This window comes from Bombyx mori, chromosome 20 (genome assembly GCF_030269925.1).
Source record: "Bombyx mori chromosome 20, ASM3026992v2".
Taxonomy (NCBI): domain Eukaryota; kingdom Metazoa; phylum Arthropoda; class Insecta; order Lepidoptera; family Bombycidae; genus Bombyx; species Bombyx mori.
In genome coordinates, this window is record NC_085126.1 from 9,249,385 (window position 1) to 9,272,137 (window position 22,753).

General features: G+C 39.5%; 1 protein-coding gene across 7 annotated transcripts in view; it reads right to left on the reverse strand.

Moving 5' to 3' along the window:
• LOC119631020 (uncharacterized) overlaps positions 1 to 22,753 on the reverse strand; it is a 106,924-nt gene that overhangs the window by 55,476 nt on the left and 28,695 nt on the right. For all 7 annotated transcript variants that reach the window (XM_062674414.1, XM_062674410.1, XM_062674416.1 and 4 more), the window contains exons 2-4: positions 9,347 to 9,554; positions 8,432 to 8,619; positions 7,401 to 7,496 (exon numbers count right to left, since the gene is read on the reverse strand). In XM_062674414.1, the coding sequence (XP_062530398.1) occupies positions 7,401 to 7,496; positions 8,432 to 8,619; positions 9,347 to 9,518 (456 nt within the window). In that variant the 5' untranslated portion in view covers positions 9,519 to 9,554. The remainder of the gene's footprint in view (positions 1 to 7,400; positions 7,497 to 8,431; positions 8,620 to 9,346; positions 9,555 to 22,753) is intronic.

Genomic DNA, 22,753 nt, shown 5'->3' on the forward strand with positions numbered 1-22,753 from the left:
CTGAACTCGACTGTACACGTCTGTCTGCCGGTCAAATTTAAAACACACATCGCCTAGCTGATACAGTGTGCTTAGTGCGAGTTTTTTAACGTTCTCGATAGCGTAAAAGTTAACTCAACTTTGTATGGAGTTGGAACGTTTACCTGCGTTGGCCGCTAGGAACGCTGTTACAACTGCATACAAAGTTGAGTAACTTTTACGCTATCGAGAACGTTAAAAAACTCGCACTAAGCACACAGATCGCTCGCTAATCACGGCGAATGTAATCTAAGATTTCGAAAAAAAAATTATAATAACGAAACTAGAAGACAAATAAAACTGAATGAAAATTAAACTGTAAACTAGAAGACGTATTATATCTGCTTTTTTACTGTTTTTTAATGTCAATTGTGTTTTGGTGTACAATAAAGTGTATTCTCTCTCACTCACTTTCTCACTCTCTCTCTCTCTCTCTCAAATGAGCATCAGCGGTTTCTTCAAACGCCAAACCAATCGACCGTGACCTCGAAAAATGTATTAATTTAATTACTGGTGGTAGGACCTCTTGTGAGTCCGCACGGGTAGGTACCACCACCCTGCCTATTTCTGCCGTGAAGCAGTAATTCGTTTCGGTTTGAAGGGCGGGGCAGCCGTTGTAACTATACTTGAGACCTTAGAACTTATATCTCAAGGTGTGTGGCGCATTTACTTTGTAGATGTCTATGGGCTCCAGTAACCACTTAACATCAGGTTGGCTGTGAGCTCGTCCACACATCTAAGCAGTAATTTTTTTTTTTTTTTACGTAAACTGAAATTATTCACGAGAGGCTCAATTTGAGTTGGCGATTGTTTTTGTCATTGGCCGAAACGTTCACAATGGTCTAAGTGCATCCTATCGGTGCTTTTAAGCATTCCAAACACCAATTAGGGTTTTCGTCGCGTCGTCGACGTGCGTCGTAGCCCATGGACACAACCCACTGAGTTCCTCGTCGGATATTCTCAGTGGGTCGTGATTTCGATTGCTCTTGTGCTATGGCTAAGGTTAACATGTCCTCCCATGTAAAGTCCCGTGAGCTCACCTATCAATCTGCCCGTCTTTGGAATAGCTCCTTAAGCTATCAACAACTATTTAGGTAAAAAAATCCTCAAAATTGTTCACCGGTGTCTATTGAAAAATAAATTACGGAAGATGCGTTTTCTTGCGCAAGGGCGTGAATGAGTAATTCAGGTACACCATGACCCTACATTCAATGGTGTTCTTCTATCTTATTTACACACATTACTTAACTCACCGGCCCTTGAGTGGAGGATTTCGGTATGTTATATTCAATTGCCTTACGTTGGATGTGTATAAACAATATTTAATTGGCCAACTATAGAATTTTACGATCAAAGTCTACGGAAATGTATTCAGATATAATTGGAAGTTATTCGTTAAAAAACAAAACTTCAAACATTATGTCGTTGTTTTGCCAATAAAGTGGCCAACACAATTATACATGTTCACTTCTTGACTAAAACATAAACTGTCTAACATAAATCGATATAATTACTTCAGTGCGCCGTGTAGGGCACCGGTGGCCTACATGGCAGTCAATGAAATCCATATATATATACGTGAAGCAAAAAATTTGTACCCCTTTTTACGAAAATTGCGCGGGCGGAGGAGTATAAAATTTCCCACACTTATAGAGAATATAGAGAAGGAGTGCACAATGTTAATAATTTTTTTTAAATTATGCCTAAAAAATACATTAAATCAATAAAAAAAACATTACACACACTACTATGTATTTGACGCACACACGCATGCATACTATTTATTGTCAAACTTTTGTTCTCGACGTCTGTGGTCAAATTGAGAATAGATTATTATATATTGTTTGTCTTTATTAATATTTTTCTATAGTGTAGTCTTGGCGAAATTTGTGATTATAGAATAGTCTTTGAAAATAGAATCACAATAGTGTACAAACTTTTAATTTCAATTAATTATAGTCGAATTTCGACTACTGCGGGACCTCTAGTATAAGGATTAATTTGTGATTTATTTGTGTTAGGCATGATACCGAGCTAGTCTTTCCGTTTATAATAATCAGCAATGTATATGAGATTATAGTACGCGCTCTTTAATATCTACCCTCTTCGGGGGTAGTAGTAGCATTTACGTTGTAGATGTTTATGGGCTCCGGTAACCACTTGACACCAGAAGGGCCGTGAACTCGTCCACCCATCTAAGCAATAAGCCAAACGACTTAAGATTCAAAAGCGAAAAAAATCACTGATTAAAAGAATCAAGCTTTTTTTAGTACAAATATTTTTGTTTTCTTCTACATTTACTATATTTAAACCATTTTTATTTTATGCGGACAGGTAAATTTTTTTTTTTATTGCCTTTGTAGGCAGACGAGCGTACGGCCCACCTGATGGTAAGTGGTTACCGTCGCCCATGGACTTCAGCAATGCCAGGAGCAGAGCCAAGCCGCTGCCTACTGAAACACATTATCATATACACATATATCACATTTTTATATGTGACATTATAAATATGACCTTACCACGTGCGATAAACAAAAAATCCGCTTAGTGTCGAAATATCTATTCGTATTTTATTTGCATACATAATGGAACGCAATTCTAAAGGCGATGGAAAAATTGTCTTTTTTTGGTTAATAAAGATAAGTAATAAGATTGGAGAGTTTTAAACCACAAATGTGCAAACTTGTGACACATAAATACGTTTTTTGCAAATTATCTGAATGCCTCATGTTACGTGTTTACCGAATCCCGTGAAAAGCACAAAGGGAATGTCGCAATCCACCTTGAAGATGTGTCAAGTGCTAACTTCGATAAGTAAAAAATCTGATCTTGGCTGAATAGCTACGAGGTCGTTGCCCATGTCTTCCATATTTGTGTATAGATGGCAGCACCGCCTCTCTGGGTTCTATGATATTTTTTTTCTGTGCAATCGTTTGCGACTTTAAATAAAACAAATTAAATACATTTTCTCGGTTTTATTCACTAAGAAACCCAAGAAAAGAACTGCATGCGGCAGAGATGCGAATGTTGAGATGGATGTGTGGAGTGACACGAATGGACAAGATAAAGAATGAGTATATCAGAGAAAGTGTGAAAGTGGCCCCGGTAATCAACAAATTAAAGAGCGGACGGTTGGCGTGGTATGGACATGTGATGCGTGGAGAGAAGATGCATGTGACTAGGAGATGTATGGAAATGGTAGTGCAAGGTAAAGGGGGAAGAGGTCGACCCAAGAAGACATGGATGAAGTGTGTGAATGACGATATGAGAGAGAGTGGAGTGAGTGTTGAGATGACGGCTGACAGAAGAGAATGGAAAAGAAAAATTAGTTGTGCCGACCCCACCTAGTGGGATAAGGTGGAGAAAAAGAAGAAGATTCACTAAGAAACCTGAATATTAATTGGTTACGGGCCCATCACGCTTCCACTGCATCACTCTGCTTTACTGTTTTCTTATTATACAGTTTTCAGAGCTTCCTGGTCCCCTCGAAGTATCGATTGTATAGTGTAACAGATATTCCTCCTTCGAACCGAACTGGAAGATTGCTGTGCCCCAGAACTAGGCGGGACGGTGATACCTACCCGTGCGGGCTTAACAATACACCAATAAATACCAGTTGGCAATCGCAGTACGCAGACAAATCCCTAAGTCTTATATAAAGATATTATTAACATAATGAATTCACTTATTTAATTTGATTGAATCATTCTTGCATAGTCCCATCCAATATCCGTTCGAAAAACAAAGACATATTTTTAATGTACAATGCTTCGATGTTGTTTCTCGAATTCTTTTTTTTTACATCAACATTTGACTCATTCATATGAAACACAATGGAATTGGATAATTTTTGCGACTTACATCAAAGAGTTGCACTATGAATGCGTGAAAACGATAATAGAGCGAGGCAGGTAATAAAAAAAAACGTTTTTATGTATAACAGTGTTCTCCTACAGCATGAAACCATCGCAAAATCCATCCATCCGTGGGTCCAAGTAGTAACCTTCCAGCCGCAATGAAGTTTAAAACCATAACAAGTTACAAGCCCATCTGCCAATCTGCCTATTCCTGTGACGAGGCACTTCGGGCTCTGAAGAAATATTCCAGAAACATTCGAGATGCTCCCTCTATCTTCTTTTTACCATTACACCTCCCGCCACTAGCGCAAAGCATTCATCTTATCTGGACCCGCTGCATTAATCTACAGTGCGTTTCCAGAGATCTTTTTCATCAACCCCCCACAACATGCTCTTCTTCAAACGAGGCTTGCGTAGAGTGGTCAGTGGTGGGGAGCGTCTTGGCATTGCTGACGTTAATCAGCAACAGTTACCACTTACTCTAGGGCTGCAAAGACCATTAACGCATCCCAGTTCAAATGGTTTTTAGGACAGCTGTAGAAACAAGTCTTCGGTCTCATTTCTCAATGTGGACGGCATTCACGTTACGATATCCGCTCCATTGACCTAACCATTCACCACCAGACTTGTTAGGGACTCAAATTCCCAAGTACACGTAAACCAAGTATACAAATCATCATCATCATCATCATCATCATCATCACAGTCGGTTACTCTTGACAGAGCAGTCGTAGTCATGTGGAATCCTTGTTTATTAAAGCCTTGACAGCTGTTCTCCACAGTTCGCGAACTGAGGCTTAGTGGTTTAGAGGTTAAGTGGGGTTTTGGTAAAGTTTCTCATCTGATCAGTCCAGAGCATTATTGGGTTTCATCCACGACATATTTTACCATTGACCCTAACCCTGAACAACAAGTTTCTCGATAAACCCTGCTGGCCGTCGCGATACGTGTCCAAAATATTGGAGAATCCTGGATATAGTCATCATCAGCATCATTATCCTGCCCTTCTATCCCTTCTCCCAGTTACCTAGGGCCGGCGCAACATGTTTTCTCCTTCCATACTCTTCTATCATATACAATTTCTTCGCTCACTCCCCTCTTACCCATATCGTCTTTCACGCAATCCATCCATTTCTTCTTAGGTCTACCTCTTTCTCAATATCCTTACACATTCATAGTTAACACTCTCTTACCAACCTCATTTTCATTTCGTCTCATCACATGTCCATACCACCCCAAACGCGCACTTCTCAGCTTCTCTGTCACGGGTGCCGCTTTCAGACTTCCTCTAACATATTCATTCCGTATTCTATCCATTCTCGTTACTCCACACATCCATCGCAACATTCGCATCTCTGATGCATGCAATCACCTTTCATCCGCCACTTTAGTGGTCCAACAAGCTGATCCATACAAAAATCCTGGATATAGTATAGTAATCAAATACATGTCAGTAAAACGGAGATCGTATCTCAACTCCTTATTACGCGTCATCATTGAGCGTGAAGACACGGGACACGTGAGTTTTAAGGTCGCCGAGTTAATTGTTTTATATTTTTACTTTACGAATAGAACTCGGTCACACTTCGCTGTGTCCATCTCTAATCATATGAAAAAAAAAGGACTTTTTAAAACCACTCAAAAGCCAACTATCGTAGATTGCTGGTACTATGACAGTAACCTTGCTCGAAGCGCCGACAATTGTACTAAACATACACAGAAACAAATGTTTATTTATATAGCCCTATCGAGTACTTTAACTACAGGTAATCCTCTATATAACACGGTAACGAAAAGAAAAATTCTCTAAAACCCTTTTATAACACGGTATTCCTACAGTACGATAACTATATAGGAATAGCCGGAATATCTTGGACATCATTGTGTACTTGAGAATCCCTAGTAGCCACGAGGGGCTATTCCTGCTTACAAACTTTCGCGTTTATAATCTTAGTAGGTATAATAGTAGTAATGATTAATAGTAAAATTTTATTTTAAAGTTTGATTTTGATCACACGTTGCAGTTCGTGCAAGTCATTCTGGACATGAGTTTCACTGGACATCATTTAATTACAAAAATCGGTACCCGCCTGCGGGATTCGAACACCGGCACGGTCGCATCGCTCGATACGAACGCACCGGGCGTCTTATCCTTTAGGCCACGACGACTTTCATCGATGAAATAACTAGGAACATCAAAGTCTGCACGCGTCCTTACATTTCTGTGGTTTACAATTATTTTAAATACAATACACGGTCAAGACCGATGACACGTGAGTTAAAATAATTTGTTGTTTGTACTTTAAAACCTATTTAACTAAAAAATTTATATTCACAAACTCTACAACTTTTTTGTGTATACTTATATATAACATTATTTTTTTTATTGCTTAGATGTGGGGACGAGCTCACAGCCCAACTAGTGTTAAGTGGTTACTGGAGCCCATAGACATCTACGACGTAAATGCGCCACCCACCTTGAGATATAAGTTCTAAGGTCTCAAGTATAGTTAAACCGGCTGCCCCACCCTTCAAACCGAAACGCATTACTGCTTCACGACAGAAATAGGCGGGGTGGTGGTACCTACCCGTGCGGACTCACAAGAAGTCCTACCATCAGTAATACACTAATACCACACATTGCTAACATAAGAGGTGGCAATTTAGAAAAGCTGCAATGTATTTGCAAGAAGGCTTCCAGAAGAAGGAGTCCAATGCGCCGGTCAAACTGAATACGTCCTACTCTCAACAACTCAGTCCGCGATGTCATCCACGCAGCCCAGGAGGGCTGGAAGGGAAGTCATGACCCTCAGCATTGAGAATCATCGACACAATATTTTTCCCACCTATTCTAGTAACCTCGAGGGGTTATTTTAGATTCACCGAGCTAGTAGGTGAGCTCGCGGCGCTCAAACCGGAGTGTTACTAACACTGGCCCTAGCAAGAGAAGTGCTTCGCAGAATCTACCACCGGATTGGAAACGCGACCCACTCAGAAGATCCTTCGAGACACTCAGTGGGCGGTGTCTATGTAAACACAAGGAGGAGAGGAAATTGATATAAAATTTTTCATTGTATTATTTCTCCATGAGCTATTTCACTATAAGCGTTCACAGGTTTAAGTTGTATTGGAACACAGAGACGTCATACACGAAGTCAAATTTGTTTTTCTTTTACCTTGAGACCTAATAATACATATATACCTGCATATTCTAGATCTAAATTTTTCATTTTTTGCCTAGTAGGTAGGTAGGCTTTAGGGGCTATGCTAGCGTAACCGACCGAGTAGGTGAGCTCACGGGGCTCTAACCTGTGTATAATTATTCAATTTATTGATTTTCTTTTTAGAGCTGAGTTCAAAGTAGCGCCATCTCGCGAGTAAATCTCAACGTGCGAACCATTTGTGAAAGCGCCATCTACCATCCTTCGCTGTCAACTTAAAACTAATCTACTCAAAGTTGTATCTGTAATTGCACAATGTTCCTATGTTTGACGCTAGATGGCGCTAAAGTTTATATTTACTCACCTCGGCCCAAAAGCACACGATCAGCGACGATCCAGACATCAACAGGGGATAATAAGCCGATAGAAGACTGGTCGCCCATCCCTCTTGAAAAGCAGACTGCAAAGAAATGGTTATATATATTTCACATATGATGAGTCACTTGTATAGGGTATACAGTACCATTCAGATATTTCGTTGCGAGACAATTACGTCCTGAAACTACTTTTTTCCCTACCAATCCTCTGGTAGCCTAAGAGGCTATTCCAGCTATACGCAGACGGGTAAGTGAGCTCACGGGCTGAACCTGAGATAATTTGCTAACACTAGCCTTAGCGAGAACAGTGCTTCTCAGTGTCCCACTGAGAAGATCCGGAAAGAAACTCAGTGAGCTGACTTCGCACCTTTAGAATTATAAAGACGCACCCCAAAAAATGTGTGTTTTGGAATACAATGATTAAAGTTCTCAAACCAAAAAGAGGTAGAGGTGGGGACGGAGTGAAAGAGACCGATGGATAAGTTTGTCCCTTTATAAGCTACTTTTGGTCATTTGATTACTAAGAGTCCCTGAAAAGGTTCGCTCTAGGTCCATTTTTTTATTGAATATGCAATTTCGAAAAGGGCCACATGTCGCATATTTTGTCAAATACGTTTTTTTTTCATATAAAGTCATGTAGTCTTGAGGCTTACCTACACCCATTTTATAATAATTCCAGTAATTTTCAAATGCTAATTAACACTAAAATATATCTCAAAAGTTAATATTTTAAATTTTACACTGCTTTAGAAAATAATCAGTTTTTTTTTTTCATTTCCTGAACATTTTACATTTTCAGAAATGTGCCCCTTTCGAAATTGCATATTCAATTAAAGTTGAAATTCAAGAATTTCGAAATGGGTCTCTATAATTCTAAAGGTGCCACATTAGAAAAATTGCGACATATCTCCAGGATTCGAAGACCCCAATTATTGTACGATTAATCCTACGCTCACACATCGAAATGTATTTTCACGCTGACCAGTTAATAATGAAGACGTCTGACTTTTAAGCTTACCGGCGAAACGAAGTAAGCTCCCCGTATCAGGGAGGCGAGGAAAGCGACCAGATACAGCATCTTCTGGGTCGTGACCTTGCAAGCCCTCAGGAAAGTCGGAGCCTTTAGTTTCCTGTACTCCGTGACAACGCATATCATCAGTTGGACGGCGCACACGAAGGCGACGACGAGGAAAACACCGCCAATACCTGCAAAAAAAAAGTAACTGTTTTTGTCTTGCAACGTTTTTTTTTTATTGCTTAGATGGGTGGACGAGCTCACAGCCCACCTGGTGTTAAGTGGTTACCGGAGCCCATAGACATCTACAACGTAAATGCGCCACCCACCTTGAGATATAAGTTCCAAGGTCTCAAGTATAGTTACAACGGCTGCCCCACCCTTCAAACCGAAACGCATTACCTACTGCTTCACGACAGAAAGAGGCGGGGTGGTGGTAACTACCCATGCGGACTCACAAGAGGTCCTTTTTATTTTATTTTTATTGCTTAGATGGGTGGATGAGCTCACAGCCCACCTGGTGTTACGTGGTTACTAGAGCCCATAGACATCTACAACGTAAATGCGCCACCCACCTTGAGATATAAGTTCTAAGGTCTCAAGTATAGTTCACTTAACCCTTTGTTTGCTGTGTAGGTCACCGGTGCCCTACGTAAGTAATTACGTCGAAATCTCGGAATATCTAGTAGACTCTGGAAAAGACGAATCCGAAGATACTGAGAATGAATATATTTAAAAGAGACCTAAAAGACTAAAACATACATTAACAAACAAAAGGAGGCAAAGTTAGGCAATCCAGGCGCCTAGTAACAGAAATCGACATAGTTACTTCAGTGCGCCGCGTAGGACACCGGTGACCTACACACCAGTCAATGTGTTAAACTGATGAAAGACGAATCCGAAGATACTAATACTCACACGCATGATACGGCAGGTTAGGTCCGGCGCAACCCTCGCCCGAGTACCGGATCTCGCAGAGACAGGTGCCGTTCATGCAGTCGCCCCTGCCGCTGCAGCTGAGCGCGCAGCCGGCGCCCTTAGCCGCCACCGACATCACCGCGTCCGCGTAGTAAGCCAACAACGAACGCATGTTACGACCAGCGACGGAGACCGCCGCTATTTACCACTGAAACAATAAAAAAAAAACTTTTGAATTCTTTTTTTTTTTAAGCTAGGGAATCCGTTTCCCGATATCCCGGTTGGGGGAGTAAGAGACCGGGTTATGTAGGACTCCAGCACCTTCAGTGAACAAGAGGGAGAAGAGGAAGACCGAGGTCCTAATCCTCCCCAATTTCTTTTTTTTTTATTTATTGCTTAGATGGTTGGACGAGCTCACACCTGGTGTCAATTGGTTACTAGATCACCATCCACCTTGAGATATAAGTTCTAAGGTCTCAAGTATAGTTACAACGGCTGCCCCACCCTTCAAACCGAAACGCATTATTACTTCACGGCAGAAATAGCAGCGGACTCACTAGAGGTCCTGTCGCCAGTAATTACGCAAATTAAAATTTGCGGGTTTTATTTCTATTACACGATGTTATTCCTTCACCGTGGAAGTCAATAGTGAACATTTGTTGAGTACGTATTTCATTAGAAAAATTGGTATGTACCCGCCTGAGATTCGAACACCCCGTGTATCACTCAACACGAATGCACCGGACGTCTTATCTATTCTATATTATTTAATCATTCCAATAATAAGAGACGTACATCAAAAATATATCTTTCATAATCTCTCCCTCTCTACCTGTTTCTCTCTCTTTATACATGAAACATAATACATACTCGTCAAGACCACATCTGTTTCCTTGTACACATATTTGAATTTTAAATTGATAACTCTATTTCCGGTAGCATCATAAAATTATCATGCGAATAATTAAAATTGAATTGGGTCTGTTGGAAACGGTGACTTTTATACGAATAATAAAGTTGTCGACTAAAACTAACACATGCATTTCATTAGCGTATCTAGTCAATCTAATATATAAAATTCTCGTGTCACAATGTTCGTTCCCATACTCCTCCGAAACCGCTTGAACGATTCCCATTAAATTTTTTATGCATATTCAGTAAGCCTGAGAATCAGCTATTATCTATTTTTTATACCCCTAAGTGATTAGGGTTGTCCACCCCTAACATATTATTTTTTATTTGGACATTTTTTTTTGTAATGATGAGGTATTATGTGGTTGAATGAGGTTTTGTTATTTTTATTATATATTCCCTCATCGTTCACAGCACTACATACCTCTTTCACTCATTTACCACATCCTTACACACTTACAATAAGTTAGTTTTTTTTTCTACACTGGAAATTCCCTAGAAATCTTATATATGGCAAAACAATGTTTGCCGGGTCAGCTAGTTTCTATGTAATATTCAAGCTACTTTCCAAAATAAATATATGTGTCGTCAATTATAAACATCGAACTATTGATGCTAATACCAAACAAAACGAACCTTTAATTACAACCTTTACTGGTGGTAGGACCTTTTATGAGTCCGCGCGGATAGGTACCACCACCTTGACTATTTCTGCCGTGAAGCAGTAACGCGTTTCGGTTTGAAGGGTGGGGCAGCCGTTGTAACTATACTGAGACCTTAGAACTTATATCTCAAGGTGGGTGGCGCATTTATGTCGTAAATGTCTACGGGTTCCAGTAACCACTTAACACCAGGTGGACTGTGAGCTCGTCCACCCACTAAGCAATAAAAAAAACAAAGATAAATGCCACGCATTAAGCGAAAGCGAAATGTCACTTAAAACAAATAGCCTTTCACCACTCGATATTATGATATTTAGTGAATCTATATCTATACTTATACTTATACTTATATACTTATATAATATTATAAAGAGGAAAGATTTGTTTGTTTGTTTGTTTCGAATAGGCTCCGAAACTACTGGACCGATTTGAAAAATTCTTTTTCCATTAGAAGCCGACATTGTCCCTGATGAACATAGGCTACTTTTTAAAAAAAAAAATTCATTTAATTTTTTTGGTTTCATGTGTGTTTTAATGTTTCCGAAGCGAAGCGAGGGCGGGTCGCTAGTTTGTAATAAAGCTTATTCTTTTAACTTTGCTACAATTTTAGATGAATTTTTTTATTTTTGTTTTTTTTTAATTCTAATTACATACAATTTTCAAATTAAGATACATTTGACATTGATTTTATTATCATGATAAATGGTTAAATTTGGTTTGCCGTCCTTGCCGAAATATTATTTTATGAATACAACAGTGTGTTTAAGGAAGTCACTTTAACTTTTAACATCGAACAAAATCGTTAATAGGCCCGGCCCGGCTTTACGTAACAAAAGCACGTGGCTACCTGACCGAGGTCATTGGACGGTCCGCTGTTATATTTACGTCTACGCTGAGACGGCAAGACGAAGTCAGCTGAGCGTATAAATTCATTAAAACGTGACATGTGCACACACACACACACACACACGACTTTTTATTATCTATATATTAATACGTGAAGCAAAAACTTTGTATCCCTTTTTACGAAATTTGCGGAGGAGTGTGAAATTTTCCACACTGATAAAGAATATAGAGAAGAAGTGCACAATGCTAATATTTTTTTAAAATATTGCATAAAAGCTACATTAAATCAATAAAGAAAACATTACACACACTTACATACCGTGTATTTGACGCACACACGCATGCATACTATTTATTGTCAAACTTTTGTTCTTGACGTCTGTTGTCAAATTGAGATTAAATATTGTTTGTCTTTGTTAATATTTTTTATAATGTAGTCTTGGCGAAATTTGTGATTATAGAAGTATAAAATACAATCATAATAGTGTACAAACTTACAATTCCAATTAATTATAGTCGAATTTCGACGACTGCGGGACCTCTAGTAAGTCGAAATCGGCACACGAGCATTCGCTCTATCCGATGACTTACAAGCGAAGTAAATTGTCCCATCGTAATAATAAATAAATAAATATATATTTACTAACAATCACGCCACGTTAACTGGTCCAGTGCTAAGTTCGTAAAAACTTGTGTTACAGGTACCAAATGACGAAATAAATGCAAGATTTTTATTACATACACATACACATATTTAATATATATCCATAACCCTGGAAAAGACATTTCATATTTATCATACAAATATATACGAACCCGCGACCCCTTTGTGTAATGACCATGTCACTTACCACTACACCAGACGGCCGTTATAATAAATAATAAGGTGACTCTGTACAAAAATTGCATATGTACGTCCTATGCTAGTGAATTGTTTAGTTACGCATCGTCATCATGATCATCAGCCCACAGCCGTCCACTGCTAGATATAGGCCTCTCTCAATCTACACCACTGGGCCCGGTCTTCCGCTCTCCTCATCCTAATTTCTCGCACTAATTTAAAACCCATTCAAGTCATTAAACAGCAGGATAGCCGTCGGAGCACCGTGGTTCGTGAGGAACGTGAATCTTCACGACATTCTGGAATTGAACTCCATCAGTGAGTATTTACAGTCGACATCAGGGCGCCATTTCGAAAAAGCGGCGCGACACGAAAACCCTCATGTCGTACCCGCCGGAAACTACATTCCCGATCCTGCGGACCGAATGGTAAACAGTCGACGTCGCTCTAAACACGTCATTTTGGATCCTACCGATCCACTAACGGTGCTTTTAGGTACCTCAAGCACCGGTCACTGTTTCTGTCGAACCCGGCGCTTGCGACAAAGTGTTCGGTGAGCAAATTAACCCTCAGACACAGCCCACTGAGTTTCTCGCCGGATCTCCTCAGTGGGTCGTGTTGCCGATCCGGTCGTAGATTCTGTAATGTACTGCTCTTGCTAGGGCCAGTGTAGGCAATACTCTAGAGGTTTAGCCCGTGAGTTAGATTAATTATAAAAATACATACATATAATCCACATTGTTGATCTATATATTGATTTTAATTTAGGTTTTGAAACAACGGATATGTATTATAAAATGATTTTTAAAAGATTAATCAAAGAAAAAATTCTTTGCCTTTATAAGCCCTTAATTACAGAAACTCATGGTTTTCATAGAAATACAACTATGCTAACACCAACCAACCCTTAGAGAGCGAACCGTCGATAGATCGACTCTCTATTAATGCGTATAAAGTGCGGAGCGTCGGAATGCGGCGTGGCTCTGCCCCTGGCATTGCTGAAGTCCACGGCCGACGGTAACCACTCATTATCAGGTGGGCCGTATGCTCGTCTGCCTACAAGGGCAATAAAAAAAAAACCCGTAGACAACAAAGTAAAGTCTACCCATCTTGTGACAGCATCACAGCCTCACTCTTCAAACCAACACGCATTTTTGCTTCTACCATATTCAGGGTGGTGGTACCAACTCGAGCGGGCTCACAAAATCATCACTAATTAAACAAATTAAAAATATTCGCGGCATTGACTTTTATTCATCATGGAAATAATTCGTGAACATTTGTTAAGTACGTCTTTCATTAGAAAAATTGGTACCCGCCTGCGAGATTCGAACACAGCTATACTGGCATTGATCGATACGAATGCGCCGGGCGTCTTATCTTTTAGGCCACGACGACTTCTAAATCTAAGAATCACTTCTTTAAAAAAATTCTACGAGATTATCTGGCTTAATCTCTACGTTATCATAACAGTCACCAATTACAATAAAAAAGTTGCTACCACTACTAAGGCTGCAATAAAACATAACATTCTGTGACATCAAGACCTATTATTAGCCACATTTACGAGTATACCTATCTATATATACCCACAAATCTATATATATAAAAATTAATTGCTGTTCGTTAGTCTCACTAAAACTCGAGAACGGCTGGTCCGATTTGGCAAATTTTGGTCTTGAATTATTCGTGGAAGTCCAGAGAAGGTTTAAAAGTTAGATAATTTCATATTCATGTTCGGAATTAAATAAAAATAACAATGTTGTTTTTCCTTTGATGTGTCCCCCGTCGGACGGATTCCTTTTGTTTGTTTTAAATTTATTTTATACAAAAGTTTAGGTCTTTTATTTATCGATTGAGGCACTACAAAGTCTGCTGGGTCAGCTAGTTTATTAATAAAAAAACCCACCCATGATTATTCGAAAGGCGCTTATCAAAATCAAACAGACATCGTCGCGAACGGCGCCAATAAACATACACGGAACACAATAAAATATAAACAATAAAATACATTAGAATATTTCTCCTAACTGCTCTATTTAAATATTGCCCAGGATCTATTTTTAATCTAGACTTGAATTAGCCTAGATGTGTCTTCGTTATAAAACGTGCACGTGTCGCTTCCGGTGATAACATGAAACTAAAACACCCTTGTTATTAAAAACGGACCTTAAATAATTTGGTTTATCAAACTAAACAGAGAGATTGAATCCGCGCGGGTAGGTACCGCCACCCTGCCTATTTCTGCCGTGAAGCGGTAATGCGTTTCGGTTTCAAGGGTGGGGCAGCCGTTGTAACTATACTTGAGACTTTAGAACTTGTATCTCAAGGTGGGTGGCTCATTTACGTCGTAGATGTCGTCTATGTGCTACAGTAACCACTTGACACCAGATGGGCTGTGAGCTCGTCCACCCATCAAAACAATAAAAAATACTATGGTTATAATTAGTAATTGTTCATTGCTCAAGCAAACAGAGCCCAAAGCCTCCGCATAAGTCACATCACGACGCACAAAACCATTTTCACGTGATAGAGACCAACAAAATTACACACCAAATATTAATATTCAACGCGGCAGTGTCTGCACAATCCAAACACCGCAGCGCCGAGATATAGCACGTTTTAAATTACGTCAAGATAAATATAATGCTTATTGTGGATTCCAACTTGCATTCGTACACAGCGTGGTGTCGTGGGTGTGCTATATATACAATGAACTCATATTATATTTGTTATTTCCATGTGATTCTTCTTCGACCCGTGTCTACCCAAGGTCTATTCATATGCACTCTATTCTTTTCGGTCTCTTGCCTTTCGCATCCAGTCACCACCAGCTATTTTGACCAGGTCCACATCCGTGGTTGTCCGCCAACGTTACGACGTCCATCACGAGGTCTCCATTCCAGTACTTTTGTGGCCCACCGATTGTCTTTTTTCCCTACCTATTCTGGTAACCTCGAGGGGTTATTCTAGATTCGCCGAGCTTGTAGGTGAGCTTACGGGGCTCAAACCTGACGACGTTGCTAACACGAACCCTAGCAAAGCCATGCTTCGCAGAATCTCACCGGATCGGAAACGCGACCCACTGAGAAGATACGGCGAGAAACTCAGTGGGCTGTGTCTGAGGGTTAATTTGCTCGTCGAGCCCTTCTTCGCAAGAGACGGTTTCAACGAGAACGATGACCGATGCTTGAGGTACCTAAAAGCACCGTTAGTGGATCTGGAGTATCCGAAATTAACACTAGTTTTGGGCGACGTCGAGTGCTTTCCATTCGGTCCGCAGAATCGGGAATGGACCGATTATCGATATGATTACTTTAAAACAATGCGTTTATGTTAGAGGGTAGTCTAACATTTACTATACCATTTCCTATTTAACTTATACTTCATCAGAGTTTATTCCATATCAACTTAATGGGTAATAATTTGAATAGTCACAGCGTCTTTAAACTTCGATAACATTTCAATAATAAAAACAGGAAAAAAATAATACATGCAGTATAAAACCAACAAAAAATACGCTACAATAACAAACCGAACTAATAATTATTTTCACCTTTTTGATCCTGTTCTGATATTGATAGACATATTATAATGAACTTAATGAATTATTGTACTGTTATCGGTCCTTGATGCGTGTGCAACTTTTCAAGTTAATCGGACGTTTTGATGCCAGTAAAAATGAGGTTCAAAGATTTCGTTACTCAGTGGGCTGTGTCTGAGGGTTAATTTAATCGACGAGCCCTTCGTCGCAAGCGACGGGTTCGACGAGAACTATGACCGGAGCATACGGTCCTACACTACAAACCAATCGCATTTACAGCAAGCACCAAAAACAATTTGCATTCAACACATCAAGGAATCGGAAATGTTCCAGACGATAATTTGCGTTACCAAACACACCACATAAACCCACACACGCATACACATACAAAAAGAGCACACACCACACACTCCACCAAGGTCGGCGTTTGATAAACATTTAACTATATTTTTCCTGTGCACAGCTCTTTGATAAGTGCACTAATAACGAAACAGGTCAAACGGGTGACGCTAAGTCATCAGTCATTTGCACTCTTGGCAAAGCGGTCGTGGTCATTAGTTCGGGGCTAAGTACGCTTCAAGAGTTCACGTCCTTACGGATCCATCAGATCTAATAACCTTTGCATTAGACGCCTTCAGGTCTAACACTAGGAGCAGGCTTAGGGACCCCGGTAGCCGTACTCGTCGAACTCGACAAAGAGTTCGCCGTGCAACCTAACCCATGAATCAGCTTGCTGAGTTTCTCGCCGGATCTTCTCAGCGGATTGCGATTCCGATCCGGTAGTAGATTCATTCGCGAAGCATTTGCTCTTGAGTTGTTAGGTCTCCTTCGGAAACGCTCGGGCAGCAGTTAGCAAATCCCACCCCTCCTGGCTGAGCCTTTGCTCGCCCACATGTCCTGATGAAACTGGAAAGGCCTCCGGGCCACCAGTAATCCTTCAATTATAAAAAAAAACGCTTCACAGACGTCGCCAATCGCCATTCCTCACGTGCCGCCCCTTGTACAGCCGTTGACGGAATCGTTTAGAGCTGCCTTTATTTGGTCGCTACATTGTAACCGTGATCTATCGCGCGGTCTTGTTGTACCTTCATCATGCCCAGTGACGAGTTAACGCCTATCCCCGCGAGGCCCGGGCTTAGGGCGACATGATTTGAGATACGGCAAAATTTACGAAAAAAGTAAATACACACAGTCTCCTTTCAAAATGAGTTCAGATTATTTTTTATAAAGAAAGATTAATATTAAAAAAATATTATTTATTTGTCTAATGTTTATTACTTATTAATGTCTGTAATATTATTTAATTATAATTAAAAATTATATTCGAAGAAATAAAGATATTTAAAAAAAAAATAAAAAAAATTTGGATCAAAATTAATAAAATTTATTCTAGCCTAACAGGGCCTAGGGCGGCATCAAGCCTAAATCCGTCACTGATCATGCCTTCAAGTACTAATCGCTCACTATTAAATTGAATGAAGTCGACGAATTTTTTTATTTTTTTTATTGCTTAGATGTGTGGACGAGCTCACAGCCCACCTGGTGTTAAGTGGTTACTGGAGCCCATAGACATCTACAGCGTAAATGCGCCACCCACCTTGAGATATAAGTTCTAAGATCTCAGTATAGTTACAACGGCTGCCCCACCCTTCAAACCGAAACGCATTATTGCTTCACGGCAGAAATAGGCGGGGCGGTGGTACCTACCCTTGCGGACTCACAAGAGGTCCTACCACCAATAACAATTAGCTTTAAATACAACAAACTTGGGCCTTAAATGATACAACACGCTACGTCCTGATCATTTGTACCTCCTTCGTACACGTACAGAGCATTGCGACGGTAACATTGTTTCTTTAAATACATTTCCAACGTGTTTGTAACATGTAACGGACGTGACGTCAGCTACCATGCCCTGCCACCAGCCATGCCTCCAAGCCACGCATTAATACGCCCCCTTCCGCCACCGCCACTAGCCAAAGCCAACGAAGGGGGGATAGTGTTAACAAAACAAGCCTTGTCAGCCATTTCTACCCGCGTTCTGCTTTCTCGTACCAATAAAGAACTTGTCGTTACGCTCCTGGTTTTTTTGTCGCATCATTTACAATAAGGTCGGCCACTACACGTGAAGCGTTTAAGACGAAGGTTCGAGAACTGTTTCTCAGAGAGTTAGCAGAGTCATCTAATTGATAATATTTGTTTATATATGTTTTTATATGTATATATTTATGTATATGTATTTATTTAAGTACTATGTATTATGTATGTTATATATACACATAATATATGTTTAAGTAATATCACCTTCACACTACACCTACCAAGCTTCATCTCTGCACTCCCCTAAGGTAGACTGTTAGAGAATGCCTATGGCATTAAGTCCGCCTTTATACTTTCTAGTATAAGAAGTTATAAATAAATAAATAATAAAAAACACTTCCACGTTGAAGGAACGTCATCTTGTTAAGAATTTCGAACCTAAATTTGTTTTGTAGTATGTCCACCCATTTCAGGAACAAAAAAAAGATGATAATAAAGCTACAGGAGATCAATTGCAGTTTGCTAGTTTACAATTCTGTTTGTTAATTAGAGATTCTATATGCGCCTTCTCTGTCACACCCGTAAAGAACAGTCAACAAGAAAACAGTAAGCAATAAAATTTTATTATTTTAAAATTATTATACTATGGTTTACAATGGAATCAGAAAATAGTACAATCCTAGTAGCCGCGGCATTTGTTAAGCAATTGGCTATTGTATGTATTATCCTTGACCTTTTACGTAGTCCTCACAAAACCGTGATAATAGTGATATATAAATAATATCGGCGCAACGTTACTATTTACTAAACTAAGAATAGTTAAGGCTAACTGTTTCAACAACATCCCCAAACACGCATGTTGGACATCCCTTTTCTTGACATCGTATAAATTCGGTAATTCTCGGTACGGTTCGGAAAGTTCACCTGCGGCTATATTCAGACTCGCCAAGTTACGTCGGTCGTTTTTTTTGTTTTTTTTTTTTATTGCTTAGATGGTTGGACGAGTTCACAGCCCACCTGGTGTTAAGTGATTACTGGAGCCCATAGACATCCACAAAATGCGCCACTCACCTTGAGATACAAGTTCTAAGGTCTCAAGTATAGTTACAACGGCTGCCCCACCCAAACCAAAACGCATTACTGCTTCACGGCAGAAATAGGCAGGGTCACAAGAGGTCCTACCACCAGTAATGAGCGATTTAGTGGGCAACTTCATTCTGTTAATTTTATGTCACGGTGCGCGCGCTTCGTAACATTTCTCTCTCATCAATTTTTCATAACGCGCCTAAAGAAGTATAACTTCAAAACCGATTATTTCCTAAAGCAGTGTAAAGTTTAAAATATTTACTTTTGAGATATATTTTAGTGTTAATTAGCAATTGAAAATTACTGGAATCATTATAAAACGGGTGTAGGTAAGCCTCAACACTACATGTATATGAAAAAACGTATTTGACAAAATATGCGACATGTGCCCTTTTCGAAATTGCATATTCAATTAAATTCGGGCTTTGACCTTGTATGCCAAGGCGGGCGGGGCTATTCAAATTGAGCTCCGATAAACACTCAGAAGCAAGGTCGAGAAATTGTTATTTTACAAATAATCAGTGATTTTCTTAAAAACAATTGCCCGCGATTCCGTTCGTTTATTTTAGATAGACGATGCCAATGTTCACTCTTCTTTTTCATCGTTCCCTCAGCGCTGAGGATCGCGACCACACGTGACTTTCCTCCACAGTGTTCGATCATGGGTGGCATGGACCACATGGTATAGACTACCACCAAGACTACACTTTGGTTCGAGCCGTACACCCCAGCCGAGAGTAATAGGGAAGAAAGAAGAAAAAGACGAATGAACACAGGACAAAAATATCCATAATTTCTAAAGTACCTAAGCATGTCTAGGTTTTTTTTTATGATTGAAAGATTACTGGTGGCCCGGAGGCCTTTCCAGCTTCACCAGGACAGGTGGGCGAGAAAAGGCTCAGCCAGTAGGGGTGGAATTTGCTAACAACTGCCTGAGCGCCTCCGAAGGAGACCTAACAACTCAAGAGCAATTGCTTCGCGAATGAATCTACTACCGGATCAGAATCGAGACCCATTGAGAAGATCCGGCGAGAAACTCAGCGGGATGATGCATGGGTTAGGTTGCACGTCGACCTCTTTGTCGAGTTCGACGAGTACGGTTACCGGGGATGTCTACGTTCTTTTCCGTCCAAACTTTTGGGAATATGATCACTGTATAAATACAGTTAGAGCATTAAATAAACTAATTAAAGTAAGGCCCAATTATTAAAATAATAATTATTTCTATTTAAATCATGAACAGATAAATCATTAACTGCATTTAAATTTTGATCATTATTTGTGAGAACGAGTCTTACACATGCCAATGTCGGTCGACGAGCTATTAGTAAATGAACAGACATAACAGGATTCGTCGTTAAATTAACAACGGTAAAATTGGCACTGCAACATGGGTTTTTTATTTTTAATGCTTTGGTGTGTGGACGAGCTCTCGGCTCACCTGGTGTTAAGTGATTACCGGAGCCCATAGACATCTACAACGTAAATGCCGCCACCCACCTTGAGATATGAGTTCTAAGGTCTCAGTATAGTTACAACGGCTGCCCCACCCTTTAAACCGAAACGCATTACTGCTTCACGGCAGAAATAGGCGGAGTGGCGGTACCTACCCGTGCGGACTCACCTACCATCAGTAAAGGTGTATGTTGACTAACATTGACAGCAAGTGATATCATGAAGAAAACTCTAAATCCGTTCGGGATTGACTAAGTGAGAAACCATCAATTGGAAATGAAGGTCAAACAACAAAAAAGGATGCAAACATGACGTTATCCAATTAAAAGGTAAAGACGTGTGACAGAGATGGCATGAAGTTCTCAGTTCCATAAGGCGACGACAATTCACAAACATATGAAAGGAATTCAAATGACTTGTAGTAGTCTTAACAGTGTACTTTGTTTTATCTTATACCTTTAAACGAGCAATCTTGTATATTAATATATATGTATATAATCTGAATCTCGGAAACGGCTTCAACGATTTTCATAAAATTTAGTATACAGGGGATTTCGGGGGCGATAAATCGATCTAGCTACGATTTATTTTCAGAAAATGTTGTTTTATTCGTGTTTTCAATAATCAACTCTCCCCGACATCTGTTGGCGAATAATAATACTATCTTTCTTAATTGAGGGCAACTAACCGCTTTAAAGACACAACAAGATGGCGTTATCAAAAAAAAAACCGAGAAATGCTCGGTCATCGCGTAGTAACTACTTATGCAACTAAATTCAAACTTATAATTATGAATGCTTTCAATACGACTTTTATTGCAGTGAAAACCATGTTTAGACATTCAACTTTTCTTATTGTGTGGTTCTTTGTGATCGTGTCGACACGGAAAATCAATCTCTTAATTATTTACGAAAAGAAAATTGGATGAAGTAATAAATAAACGGCTGAATATAACATAACGGTAATAGCTAGCTAGATGCCTACAATTTGTAATAACAAAAATAACTTTTAACGTATTTTTTTTCATTATAAATTTTAGGCAATAATTGAACTTCTGTCCTAAATTCGTTAAAATCCTTGTCACGGTTTGAAGTTATCGTCATTGTCAGTTAGTGACAATGCCAATAAAAGTTAAATGCAATTATTATTATTATTATTATGACAAAGTCAATTTGAATTAGTAGATGCAAGGGGAGACGTCTCACGCAAAAGCATTCTCTTTCCGATCCAAATATAGCTTCATCTGGAATTATTGCTTCCGGTTTGCAGTCATATTATAATATTAAAGAAGATACTTAGCTATCGGCGCGGCGGCGGTGTTATTTTGTGCATTTTTTTGCTTACGTGGGTGGACAAGCTCATGGCCCACCTGTTCTTAAGTGATTACCGGAGCCCATAGACGTCTACAATATAAATGCCGCCACATACCTTGAGATATAAGTTCTAAGGTCTCAGTATATTTACAACGGCTGCCCCACCCTTCAAACCGAAACGCATTACTGCTTGACGGCAGAAATAGGCGGAGTGGCGGTACCTACCCGTGCGGACTCACAAGACATCCTACCACCAGTAGTCTGAACAAAATGCATGAAGACGATGGTGAATCTGGTGACCACAACCCAACGGGATAATTTATTGAATATACTAGAACATTTAGAAATATATTATTTAAATATAATATTATTAAAGGTGGACAGTTTTGTGAGCTGCACTATACACGACACAAACCAAGCAATTAACCCAAATATATACGGATTCAAGGTAACCCTATCTATGTTAGTGGTTTGAAAACATTTGCATTGTTATTTGTTGTGCGAGTACGCCAAGTCATTCAATAACTTTTCATTGGGTAATTAAAAGCTTTTCGGTAAATTTATACATCATTATTATTGACAACAAAATATTTTAGTAGCTTAGAGATTTCCGTCACAAACAATAAAGGGTATTTTATTAATTAGGAGTTTTATTACTGTTTCAAGAAAAATACAAAAACTTCGGAAAATAAGTATGTGTATAAAATG